A 14,346-nucleotide genomic window follows, 5' to 3' on the forward strand; every position below is an offset into this window, starting at 1 on the left:
TATGGACTTGTTTTTTTTAATGGTTCGATTAATCGATTAATCGATTTATCGATTATCGTGACAGGCCTGTTTTGTGTCATCACTGCCGCCTGGTGACCAGAATACTACATGCCACTTGTATTTCTACCTGTATATGTTTGGACTAATAATAGACCGCAGTCTACCACCAAACAGCCATCATTTATTCATGAATTAACTTCTGCAAACCCGCGGTACAGCGAGGTACGACTGTAAGCGGATGTGTTCCCGTCCGTATCACCATAATTAGTGAAGTTAGCCTAAAAGTGGGCCTCCTCTGGCAGGGTCCTCTGCAATGCAGTACATCCAGAATCTCTTAAGTGCAACACTTGTTATGTTGGGCGGGGATGTGCCATGAATACAAAATGGTTATGTTCACTCTAAGGAGTGTGAATGTTCTGCTTTTACTTGCAAAAATGCTACTTTAGTGTGTCAGAATATGGCAGGAAAGGACTGGTGTCGTTTTTTTTTTTCTGCACCGATGACTCCGGGAATGTGGGTCAGTGAATTTAGTGCAACATGCAAAGTGTGCGAGGAGTAGAACATTACAAAACGCCTGTGTTTGGGGTTAAGTGTTAACGAGAGCGTCTCCTCTGTCCATGAACATTACAGGCTCTGACATTTTCGAGATGGCGGCGGCAAATTGCGGTGATGATTTATGTTAATCCACATCATGTTACAGTCTCCTGATGACATGATGCACATTAGGATACTTCCACACCACAGAAATTAACACTAATTTCCAATTAAAACCTGCATAGACGGGAGCAGAAGAGTGCACAAACGAGCAGTCAGCATTGTTAGTATGAAATGATAAAAATTTCACTACAAAGGGGACGCACGTAGAGGAAAAAAACTCATTAGCCTAGTAAAGTTCCGGCTGTCCTCGCCTCACATTTTCATTCCGTACGCTAATGCCACTCTTTGTACCCTGATCATTATAAACTCAAGGGCCAGACGAGGATGAAACAACTACATTTTTATTCAAAAATGCTTTGCTTGCTTACTAATGAGAATGTTTCCATTAAAAATCCTTCATTATCAGACAAAGATGGGAATACACGGAGGCGCTGTTCTACATTCAGACCTCATGTAACCCAAATCTTCCAAACATGTTTGTTATTGTTGCAAAACCTGAACCATAAGCTAGAAGCCATTATGAACCTCCTAATTGAATTGTTATGATTCAGTGTTATATTTTCTGCGTAACACAGCGCCTTATTCTGTCTTTTTTGGATACGCTTTATACAATCAACTACAGTCGTCCCTCGGTTATCACGGTTAATTGGTTCGATATGGGATTCAGTGTTAACAAATGGAATATTTTCATAGTTAGAGCATAGAAAACCCGTTTATATTTTTTACCATTATTACAGCCCTGTAGACATAAAATAACTAGGGATATCCCGATCCAATCTTCAGGATCGGCTGCCAATGCGCTGTATTTTGAAGATCGGATAATATCGGCTTCCGCCACGAGCTCGGGCCACTCTCCAACATGGTAGGTGTGGTAATGCGTCTCAAAGCTGGTTGCCACTCGCCTCCCACCACCCGCAAGAAGAAGAAAATGCAACACCGCCCTGCGGACATGTGAAGTTAGTTTCATGTTGGACATTAGACATTCGGCTCCGTAGCTACAGTGGTAGTTCCCCTCACTGGGCCCGGACTGCTGTGTCATGGTGCGGGGAGCTCACACAGGAAGAGCTGCTCTAACTCCTTGTTTATACTGGGGCCGTCAATAAATTACTATTGCCTTGAAGAGAGTTTGTGAAAAAAAAAAGTCTAAATCGTACCACAAATTGATCTATAGTTTTTCAACTTCCTCCTTAAATACTCTTCATAAATTTTCTTTTAATAATATTTTGACTTTATTCCCGTAATATTATAACTTTTCCCACAACCTAATTTTCCATCAATTACCACTTTATTTTGCGTTCTTTGTTTCTTATAATATTACAACATTTAACAAAATAACTGATTTTTTCTTGAATCTTTCAACTCCAAGCAACACAAATTTTTCCTCGTAATATTACGCGTTTATTTACATAAACGTTTTTCTTGAATTTTCTTGAATACGACTTTTGTCTCTTAATATTTGGACTTTATTCTTGTAAAATACAGCTGTTTTTTTCCATTTTTATTGTTGTTTATTAACTATTTCAAATTTCCTCTTCTAAATGTTCTCCTCGTAATGATGATGATAATTAATTTTATGATGATGATCATAAAATTACAACTTTTTCTCATTTGATTATAACTTCTTTCTTAATATTTTGACTTTTTGGTAAAATTACTGTTGATTTTTGTTTTACATTTTCTTGTTAAATTATAGTTTTAGAATGAAAAAAAAAAACAGGCACACGAATGGCCCCCAGGCCACACTTTGGACACCCCTGGAATAGTGGATGAATCGAAACAAGCCTAAGAAAAATAATCGTTAGCGGCCAGCCCTAGTCCCGATACTTTTGCCCATGAAGTGTGTTAGCAAGTATAACCCGAGTCCACATGTCCTCTGCTGTCTGTGTTAACAAGTTCACACCTCCAGACAAAAAGTGTATAAATACACACAGAGTGCGTGCGGGGCAGTCGTACGCGCAGACACTGATGCGTGCGTACATCAGCTAATCTGAGAAAGGTCATAACTCATTCGTCCTTCATGCTTCCTGCTTAAAGACTGGAACTGGGGACGGTGGGGGCGGACTGGGTGACGCTGAGAATGTAAATGTCCCATATAGTGTTACACTGCAGAGGACGTGTGCTAAGCATTCACTGATGACAAACGCCCTAAAGGGGCAGAAAGACATGCTGGGGGTCAAATATGTCATCCTGACAGTGGCAGATGCTAATATGTCAAGCTCAAAGGGGTGTGGGGGGGCTTATTGGGAGGTATCATGGGAGCTTTTGGTGGAGGATACGGGTGAAAAGCTGCAGCTTGTATAACGTGATCCAAAGTTGCACGACTTACCTCTGGACCCCCGCCCTCAATGATGCAGAATATCGCCAGTCAGCGTTTGGGGCTTTTGGCTGAGCGTGCAAGAGGTGAGCGGAAAAGCAGATGAGAGAGAGAGAGAGGGAGGTGATGGAGAGATAAGACCAAAAAGAGTTTAGTTGAATCTCATACAGTGCAGAGCTCCAGTCTCATCAATTAATCATGATACACATCCCAGCTCTGGATCCCCCCCACACACACACACACACATACATGCTGATATTTAAGCACATGCATGCGCCAGCAGTCCTGAATAAGCTTCCTGATTGGCTCCAAGCCATTTTGGGGAGGGTTTTGTTGTTTTGCCTGAGAGGCGGGGGTGTAACGGCCTTGCAGGCTTGTGAGGATGCAATACTCCCCGCAGACCTGTGGTAAATTACAGCCCATAAAAGCAATAAGCAAGGGCCTTCATCGCCACGGCAACCACACCCTTTGCTTCTCGTCTGAAGACAGGAGGATCAGTGGCACAAAATGCAACTTCTACTTTTACGGCCTCGACGAGAGCCGACTACGCCTTTAAGTTCAGTGAAGAATGCGTTAATGGCCTTCCTCTTTCATGGTCATTAAGTTTGTTTGGCCCTTTCATCATCTTTTTCCATGTGAGTAACTGAACATCCTACACTGAATCAACCACGACTGGTCTCGTGTTGGTTGGACTCGTCACGGATGCTGTCACCGGCTTATTACCTCCGCCAAGCGCAGCGCGCAGATGATGTTTTTGCCGGCGTTTATCTGTTTGTTTGTTTGTGTTCACGATAACCTGACAAGTTCTGAATGGACTTGGATGAAATCTTCAGGAGTTGTCGGAAATGGGATATGGAAGAACCGATTACCTTTTGGGGGTGATACGGATCACCGTCTGGACGCAGGAATTTTTTTATAGGATTCTTTAACATTGTGAGATCGGACCATTTTCGGCATTTGTGTATATAACTCCAGAAAAAAAATGCCGGACAGGTTCTACAAAATATCAAAGACTGGTCCAGATATTTATGGTGTAAAAGGGGAACTACAGCACTTGGCGGAGGTCTGCGCTCTCCGAGTGCTTATCTAGTTGGAAATACATCCGAGTCACTAAAGGGGCCGCGGCTTTGGACCTGAAGAACGCATAGCGAGTGTCCCAGATAAAGATGGCACATAATGTTTCATCAGTGCAACTCATAGGGGAGTATTTTCTGCTGCCTCTTTGACAAAACCTAATTTGCGGGGCCGAGCAACAGAGGCTGGAGGTTAATCACATTTATTTCCCTCCACTCGACTCTGTGAAACATTTCCTCCACATGTAACAGATGTACGGGGGACAGCTTCGTGGGTGTCATCAATACTACACCTCTCAATGCAACTGCCAGACATAGATCTTGGTTTACATGTATTACTCCAAGTCAACATTTGTATCCATGACGATCAACCCAAAAATGTAGATATCCGCAGATTTCAGCCTCTCAGATGTGAATATTTCCTTGGTTGCCCATGAAAGCAGAGATATTATCTTTGTGTTTTAGGCGAAACAAGATATTCCCACACATCAGCTGTGACTTTGGAACAACGATGAACATTTTCGCCTCTTTTCTGATATGTTGCCGACCAACCCACCAACTGTGTTTGCTTTATATTGACAGGGATGTCCACACGGCGTAGGACCACGTCGTGAAAAATGAAAGGATGCAACTTCGCCACTTTGGTATTTTGTGAAGCAGCACATGCAGACATGTTAACAAGTTATCAATACTTCAAGAAAAAAATACATCATATCGGTGAAAATGCATATTATTAGTATCCACTTTTTTGATGTTTTTGTTTTATATTTTCCAAATATTTCAACTTTCCTCTTGAATTTTCTTCTTGTAATATTTTGACTTTATACCCATAACATTATATTTTTCCCCAACCTAATTTTCCAAAAATGACAACTTTATTTGCTGTTGTTTCTCTCGATATTACAAATGAAAAAAAATATTTCAACGCTACACTGCTAAAATGAAATTATTTTTCTTCGTAATATTACAAGTTTTTTCTCAAAAAATGTAAACTTTTTTCTAATTAGAATAGAACGTAACTTTATGCTTGCAATATTACACCAGTTTTTTGTTTTTTTTTTTTTACATTCCTGGAGTTTTTTCCAACTATTTCAATTAAAATAGAAATGTTCTTGTAATTTTGACTTTATTCCCATCATATTTTGTATTTATTCGCATCATATTATTTTTTTTACACAACCTAATTTTTCAAAAAATACAACTTTATTTTGTTTTGTTTCTCATAATATTATAACTTTAATTTTTTTTTGTTAATATTTCAACTCTATGCTACCCAAATGCTACAGTTTATTCTCCTCCTTTTTTTATTATTATATTTTTGACTTTATTGTTCCAAAATTACAGCTGTTGTTTTAACATTCCTGCTGTAATTTTAATCTTCCAACTATTTCAATTAATACATTTTCTTCTTGTAATTCTGACTTCATTTCCATAATATTTTCACTTTATTCTCATAACATCATACATTCTTCCGCAGCCTAATTTTCCAAAAATGACAACTTTATTCATTGTTTTGTTTGTTTCTCATAATATTACATATTATTATAATATTTCAACTTTATGCAACTAAAGTGAAGTTATTTTTCCTCACAATATTACGTTATTCTCGGAAAATTACGACTCTTTCTCGTTAGATTACCTTTTTTTTCTCTATAAAATGACTTCAGATTCTTCCATTTTTGCTTTTTTTTTGTTTTCTGTTAAATTATATTTTCAGACTGTGCTACAGGCCAATAAACAACAGCAAATGGCCGCCATGATGCACTTTGGACACCCCTGGTCTGGAGCCTAACCAATTACTCAATTAATCAAAACAACGAGCTTCAGACTACTCGACTAAAAACCTAAAGTTGAGCGTGTATTGCATACTTTATTGTATATTCTACTGCCTGTGGCACAGACTGTGAAAGGGAACAGAGTGAGGTTCTCCAGGCTGGTGGACTTAATGCATCAATACCTCTGCATACCCTTCAACTTCAGTGTCGCCGGATTATGTTTTCAGCTGCTGCACTGGCTGTCATTAGGCTGATTTAAAATAAATAATCAGTGAGCTGTAATTAATTGGCTTGTCCATCTGATGAAATGAAATTGCTTTGACAACCCAGCCATAATTTGAAACACAGATTTATGAAAGTGAGTTTTAAAATGAAGACCCGCACTGTCACGGGAGTGCAAATCTTACGAATAAAAATGAAAAGGCTGACGGATGTTTTTACTGTTGGCAATCATTATTAGGTCTACTAATTGGATGTGTGGAGAACTAGCAAAATGAGAACGTCTGATCATAATTTTCCTCGACAACTCGTCTTATAGTAGCTTCTATGGAGTCAATCAACTGCAAGGTCCGACTGTAAGGCCCTCGTCTCATTCAGACACACTTAGTTCAAGCCCACTTGCTCAGAGACTGAGCAAAGAGGTGAAGACTACATGACCCACTCCACTCCGAGCGTGGATGTGATGACAACCTCAAATGGAGACACAAATCTCTGAATCATCAGAAAATCACACAGGGCTGTAGAAAAGCATCAGGACTGACGCTAATGCGGTGTGAGCGCTGAGCTGGGCTAGGCTGAGCGACTGCACGGGATGAGGGCGAACTGAAGCAAAGAGAGTGAAGCCCAACACTGATTCAGTTGTTGGCTTCCATGCCAGAGGCGAGCAATATTCAACGTTAAGAGACATTTTAGCTTATGTGAGACACGAGTGCACATGCCTTTCTCGCTTCTGTGTGTTCCAAAAATATAAAAACAGCCCAAAAGAGGCAGCTAAGAATGCAGGGAATGGGACGCACCTATTCCACCTTCTGAAAAAACCTGCATTTCCATAATGTGAGCTGCATATTAACAAAGCTACAGTGACAATGTTGTTATTATTGTCATTAACATTGTTACACCCAAGAACTACGTTACTGGCGTAGTGACACCTCGCCACAACACACCGGCTAGCTACTAGCCGGCTAGCAACTAGCTTCACCACACACTCGCTCACAATGCCTCAGGCACGAGGAAAAGGTAACGCTACATATTGGAGCTGCCGCCACTGCTGCTGTGTTTATGTTTTTGACGCTAGGTGTAGCGTTCCTTTCAATGTCGCTAGGTGCACTCAGGAAGGAAGTTCCGCTAATGCCTAAATGAGCAAAATACTACAAGTATGACATGTTATAATGAATGTACCTGTTACTACATGCTCACAGCATGGATAGAAAACCATAAAACCTTGTTGGAGCTTTTTGGAGGTGTTTTATTAGTGTCTCCCATGACGTGCATTGATTAGCTACCTCTTTTTAGCTGCTTTTAACTATTTTTTATATCTTACAAACACACAGAAAGACACATGAGCTTAAGAAACCCATCATATATTGCAGCCATGCAAGCAAAAACACTTGAAGTGTTGAAACATACCTCTGGGCAGATTTGCAGCGAGGCATCAGGCATGCTCAGTCTGCGTACAAATCCACTTCCACTTGTGAAGAAGCGGTCAGCGCCGCTGCCCCAGGTGCCACTGATGGGCCGTCCTGTGTTGTAGAACATGAAGGTGTCACTGCCAGAGGTGGCTGTCAAGCAGGTCTTGTAGCAGTAAGTCTTTGTTAGTGAGCCATTTCCACGCACTTCAATGTAGTGAGGCTCGACTTTAAGGTCCCTCCTGAGCACCACATTGTTATTCGGTTGTCCCGCGGCTCCGCCGCCAGGGCCACCGGCACTCACGCTACTGTTGCCACCATCCGGAGGGGGCTTCTGTGACCCACAGCAAGGGGAGCAAGACCCCGGTTGCGTGCAATAGGCGTGGCAGCGGACAATTGCCAGCACCACCACGGTGACCAGGAAAACAAAGGTGGTGGCGCTCAGAGCAACAATCAAGTAGAGGGTCACGTTTGAGAAAAGCAGCGTACTGTGGGGCCTGATGATCTTCTTGGGGTCAAGGACCACCTTGGTGGTCACCTCAACGACAGCCACATTGATGGTGGCGGTGGAGGAGAGCGCAGGATGTCCGTGGTCCTTCACCAAAACCGTTAGAGCAAAGGAGGTGGAGTTGTCTTCCAGGATCCTACGGGTGGTCCTGATCTCACCTGTGTGTTCGTGCACCTTGAACAAGTCCAGGTCAGTGGCCGTCTCCAACACGTACACGAGCCAGGCGTTTGGACCCGCATCCGCATCATACGCCACCACTTTGGTTACCAAGGCGCCGGGCTCTGCGTTCTTGAGAACCGTCTCCAAGGAGCGTGTACCATTACCCGGAGGTTTGACGATGAGTGGCGCGTGGTCATTCTGATCCATGATGTAGATGTAGACGGTGGCGACGCGACTAAGCGGGGGAATGCCCCCATCTTGGGCTTTGACCTGGAAGTGAAACTCTCTAAGTGATTCATAGTCGAAGGCTCGCAGGGCATAAGCCTCCCCGGTATCGGCCTTTACGGACACGTACGAGGTGACGGGAATGCCGTGGTTGTTGTCATTGAGCACCGTGTAGGTGATGCGTGCATTCTCTTTGATGTCTGCGTCTTGAGCTTTCACGGTACACAAAGAGGCCCCGGGGCCGTTGTTCTCTGTCACATAGACCGTGTATGATGTCTGCTCAAAGCGGGGTGGGTTGTCATTGACGTCAGCCACGTCTACCTGGATGGTCTTCTGAGAGGAGAGGGGAGGGTTTCCTCCGTCTGTGGCACTCAGCGTGACATTGTAGGCATCAACGGTCTCGCGGTCCAAGAAGGCTGAGGTAACCAGGGTGTAGTAGTTTCTGAATGACTTGATCTTGAAAGGAAGGCCTGCTGGGATCTCTAAAGTCACCTGCTTGTTGGCGCCAGAGTCCCGATCGGTGACGCTAATGAGAGCAACGACTGTGTCGGCTCGAGCGTCCTCCCTCACGGGGCTCGACAGGGATGACAGCACAATCTGAGGGACGTTGTCGTTCACATCCACCACCTCTACCACCACCTTACAGTGTGCCGCCACCGCCCCTGGACCTTTGTCCATAGCTTGGATGTACATCTCGTACGAGTTGGTCTCTTCGTAGTCAACATTGCTCCTGACTCGTATTTCTCCTGTGTTGGTGTCCATGCTGAACATCTGCCTCACTCTCTCAGGGGTGTAGCTGCTGAAAGAGTAGTACACCTCGCCATTCGTGCCCTCGTCCAGATCCGTCGCATTCAGTTTGATCACCAGGGTGTCTTTGGGCGAATTTTCCAACAGTTTCACCTTGTACACGGAGTTGTCGAACATGGGGACGTTGTCGTTTGAATCCAGGACTCGCACGTTGATTTTGGCGGTGCCCGTTTTCTCAGGTGTCCCGCCGTCAACGGCGCTCAAAATTAACTGGTGGTAAGGCGTTTGCTCCCGGTCAAGAGGCTTCTTGAGCACGAGCTCGATGTGCTTTGTATTCAAGGAGGGTTTGTTCGATACCAGCGCAAAATGGTCATTTGTGCTCAGCTGATATATGCGAACTGCGTTCGAGCCAATGTCAGGATCCTGGGCATTTTCAATCGGGTACCTAGACCCTGGCAACGCAGATTCTGTGATTTCGACCTGGTACTCGTCCCGAGGGAACTGTGGCGCATTATCATTGGCGTCCACTATCTCCACCTCAACATGGTGCACCTCAGTGGGATTTTCCACCAGAACCTCCAGGTTGATGAGGCAGCTGCTGGATGAATCGCACAGCGCCTCCCTGTCCATCCTCTCATTAACAAGCAACTTGCCGTTTTTGGGGTTGACAATCACGTAGCGCTTACTGCTGCTGCTGGACGTTACCTTGATTTTTCGGCTGGCCAGCTTTCGAATATCCAGCCCCAAGTCATGCGCCAGATCGCCAACCAGTGCCCCATTTTCCAGTTCTTCCGTAACAGAATAGCGCAACTGTCCGCACGAAAGGCCACAAAATAAGGAGAATATCACAAAATAATAAAAAGGCACATGACTCCCTAGCCGGTGGCATATCCCCGCGACAGCCATTGCAAACTCATAGGATCCGCAGACGGATTAAACGCAGCCTTCCGCCTTTTTAGCTTGCAGTACCTCGCCTCCCAGCACCTCATTAAGGTGGGCTAAATGAACTCCGGCTGAATGAAACAGAAGCGGCTCATCCATTGTCGGAACCGGTGGTGGCGAATCCTCTCCAGCGCACCCATATTTTCTTTGTCCGTGATGCGCTTTTTTTTGTCTCCAGTGCGGGCTGCTGACGGGTGTGTTTCCTTGCCACTGGAGCTGTGAGAGCCGTAAAACGCCGCAACATACCCACGTAGTACTTCCGTAAAACGAGAGCGCCTTCAAAATAAAATGCAGGTTGACTGCGAAATGAACGTGCGTACGACAAAGTCAGCCAGTGTAGCGTGGCTATTTTGGGAAATCTCTTTCCCTTTGTCATACATTCTTTATTTGGGTTATTACGGATATAAATACTAAATGGTCCGCAATGTTTCTATTATTTTGAAAATCGTAACCGCAAGTAACACCACCAAATGCTTACAACTTGACCTTGAAGGCAGCATCCCACCCGAGCGCGCACTCAGACGCTGCCTCCCCTCCTCCCTCACCACCCATTTCTCTCCTCCCAAAGATCTAATGTGTCGGTGGGGATCGTAAATACTCAAATACGCACATACTAACGCTGCTATAAAACAAGGTGTTCACACGGAGAGTCATTTTGCCTTGCAGTGCAAGCGTAACATTACACGGAAATGTGCGCGTGCGATGAAACGCATTTGGGGTGTTGTCCCTACCACGGCAGCCTAAGACGAATATTTAAAAAAGCGGGCCATTGTATGCAGTGGAGGATGCTTCCTTTGCCGGTAGCGATTCTGTGGTGCAGCCTACCGCATGAAGATGATTTGGGCAGCAGGGAGAAAACATTGCACTGACAATCACAACCTTCCCTCCGCATGGATCGCTGTCAGTGGTAGACCCCAGACTGTCAGGTCACATCATGGCATCGAAGACGCCTGTGGTGGACCCCAGAAAGCAGACGTATCACGTTCCCTCTGGTCCAGTTCCCAGGGAGACACATGATGTAGGGTGTTACACATACCGTGACGATCGACTGTTCATTCCCTGCACAGCCTAATTAGGCGGTGGTGCATTTGGGGGGGGGGGGTCTACCTGCAATTCATGGAGCGCCTTCTTATATTTTTGTACTTGAAATATAGAAACACAAATAAATTACACCTACTGGTGTGAATGAGGTTGACAGTCTGCGTTAGGCAGGGTCTCTTTGTCTGGTGCTCTGCTGCATAAGGATTACATAAGGTTGCACAGTCTGTCATGCAAAATGTATGGAAAGATTGGATAAATGGTCAGCTTTCTCTGACCAATCCCAACACGAGGCATAATTATACATGTTTTGTGGGTATAGTTTCCCATAGGGGCTGCAATGCCGCTCTATAGTCCGTGTAAACTGCTTGGAAGGCTCCTGTTGCTCTGCACAGAATAGGAATGGCACCTTATCGCTCAAAGTGTGTGTATTTCTGCACTTTGCATATTTTATGGCACCGTTTTCCACAGCGGGCTGAAAAATGAAATGATGCAAAGGGCCACTGTATATATTTTGTGAAGCATCTCAGCTTTGTGGTGCGGGTGGAAAAGCGTTTTCTTAGTATGAACTTCAGCCTTTGCTTTTTTCCCCCCCATTTTTGTTGTTGTTGTTTTTAATTTCCCTAATATTTAAATGATCTTCGGAAATGTTCTCGTCATAGTATGAGAACTTTATTTGCATACTATTTTTATTTATTCCCATAATATTATAACATTTCCCCCAACCGAATTTTCCAAAAATGACAACTTTATTTTTGTTGTGTTTCTTATGTTATGACTTTTACAAAATAACACATTTCTTCTTTAATATTTCAACTCTATGCTACTAGAATGACATTATTTGTCCTCGTACTTCCACAACTGTGGTAGTCTGACATTCAGACCTACGCGTGGCTTGAGACTGGAGAAACTTTATTTGAACTTTATTCTTGTAAAATTACTGCTGATTTTTGTCTTTTTTGTTAGTTTTCTTGTTAAATTACATTTTTAGAATGTGCCACGGGCCAATAAAAAACCAACAGCAAGCTGAAAATGGCCCCCGATCCACACTTTGGACACCCCTGCCTCAAGCTGTTTTCATTTAGTGCTGTTCCTTTTTTGATGAAGCTTGACGAAAGTAGTAATGGAATGATCAGTATGATACAGTGCACTTCTATATATAAATAAGTCACAACAACAATATTAAGTACATAGTTCATGTTATTGGATACATACATATGAGGGGTGAGTATGTAGTAGACTCTGAATCTATTGGCCCCACCCCCAAACACTCCTTTAAAGGGAATAGCAGGGAAAAATCAATTCAGCACCAAGGACAGCTGAAACACAGTCCTTGTTGAGTGGACCTAATTGGATTAATTAAAGTGAAATTACGCCCACTCACGCCAGGTAATAAATGAAGTTATCACCTTCATTTTATGATTCTCTTGATCTGTGACGATGCACGCGTGTTTCCAAGAAGCCGGCGCCATTAATAGCTGCCAGTCACTGTCTATGCTTGTGGCTGGCCTTATCCGCTCATCTGAGAAGACCTTAGAACAGTGGGGTTTTTTTACAGTTTGTCAACAGTGTATCGCCGTAGTCGGGGGTAGCTAAAGCTGTGGTACGTGGAATGTGCTGGTCCTGTCTCATGTTGAGACCCAAAGTACAAACAAAGTATGTTATTTTTACTTTGAAAACACAAAGTAAGCATAACATACATTCAGGCAAAACATGCATACGGCTCAACAGGAGACAGGACTGACACATTGCACGTGCCTACACACTAATGTACATTTAAATGTCTAACTATTGTTGTCATACTTGGAGGTGTCGTGATGTAAATTGCTGATGCTAATTGCGAGCATGTACTGTATTTGGGATTTACAGTGTAAATTTGTGTGCATGTGTTTTAACGCATTTCAATGACATTGAATGTCACAGAGAAATCATTTGTATTTTATGTATTGTATTATGTATATATCCGTATTTATTTCTGTATGTTCAATTTTCTTTTTTATTTCCCTTTTTAAATGTATTTTTGCTCATTGGTTTACATTTACTTTATTTTTATTTTTACATCTTATTTTCATTTTTACTTTTTGTATTTATTTTCTTTTTGTTTTTTAATTTACATGTTATTGTAATTAGTTAATGAATTCATTATTTTTTATTTGTTTTCTTTTATATGTACAGTTGAACCGCTGAAGCCCGCCCACCTCCAAGGTGGCCACGCCCCACTATTTGAGAAGCACTGCCTTCGAATCGTTGAAGTTTACGTGAAATCTTACAACGGGGTGTTAGGGCCAAATTAAAAACAAACAACACTCTGAGATTTTGAGAATACAGTCGCAAATTGACAAGAATAAAGTTGTAAACTAACGAAAAAAAGTTGTAAATTTACGAGAATAAAGTAGTACAATTATGAGAAAAAAAGTTGCAATGTTACAAGAATAAAGTTGCTAATTTACGAGAAAGAAAGTCATACATTCACGAAAATAAAGATGTAAATTTACAAGAAAAAAGTCATAATATTACGACAATAAAATGATACTAAAATAATAAAAATGAGAATAAATTTACAAGAATAAAGTGGTAATATTACGTGTCATACGTGTCAGAGGGAAAATAGAGCATAGCTTGGAAGGAAGGAAAGGAAACTTTCCTCTTGCTTCTGGTATTGCTTTTCTGGCAGCAAAACAAAGCAGCTGAGCACAAACAGATTAGCATGGCTAGCCCTTCTCACGTCCGCCTTCCATGCCCCGCCCCCTCTACATGCCAAAAGTCCCCCCTTGTCATAGCTGTCTCAGGCAACGCCAGTAACATAAACTTCTTGTCATATTACGAGTTTTTTTCTCTGAACTCTGCAACTTTTTCCTCTTAAATTTACGTGAATAAAATCGTACATTTATGACATTTTTTCTCGTATATTTACAACTTAATTTTTGTAATATTACATTAATATTAATATTATTATAATATAAGTTTTTTGTTTTTTTGTTGTAAATTTATGACTTTTTTTCTCGTAACTTTATGACTTTTTTCTGATAAATTTACAATTTTTTTTGTGACTTTACAACTTTTTACTTGTAATTTTACAAGAATAAAATTTGGAAATGTGACTTTTTTTCTCATAAAGTTACAACTTTATTCTCATAACATTATGATTTTATTTTTGTGATATTATGAGTTTTTTTCTTGTAAATTTCCGACTTTTTTCTGGTAACTTTATTATTTTTCCTCATAAGTTTACGAGTTTTTTCTCGTAACTTTACGACTTTATTCTCGTAATATTACGAGAATA

The 14,346-nt window shown here is 42.2% G+C and overlaps 1 protein-coding gene across 1 annotated transcript in view; it reads right to left on the reverse strand.

Moving 5' to 3' along the window:
* LOC129169085 (protocadherin alpha-C2-like) overlaps nt 1–10,254 on the reverse strand; it is a 28,180-nt gene extending 17,926 nt beyond the window's left edge. Inside the window, exons 1-2 of the mRNA XM_054755098.1 lie at nt 7,446–10,254; nt 2,984–3,042 (exon numbers count right to left, since the gene is read on the reverse strand). Coding sequence (XP_054611073.1) covers nt 2,984–3,042; nt 7,446–9,989 — 2,603 coding nt within the window. The 5' untranslated portion in view covers nt 9,990–10,254. The remainder of the gene's footprint in view (nt 1–2,983; nt 3,043–7,445) is intronic.
* Nucleotides 10,255–14,346: the final 4,092 nt, after the last annotated feature.

This window comes from Dunckerocampus dactyliophorus, chromosome 16 (assembly GCF_027744805.1).
Source record: "Dunckerocampus dactyliophorus isolate RoL2022-P2 chromosome 16, RoL_Ddac_1.1, whole genome shotgun sequence".
Taxonomy (NCBI): domain Eukaryota; kingdom Metazoa; phylum Chordata; class Actinopteri; order Syngnathiformes; family Syngnathidae; genus Dunckerocampus; species Dunckerocampus dactyliophorus.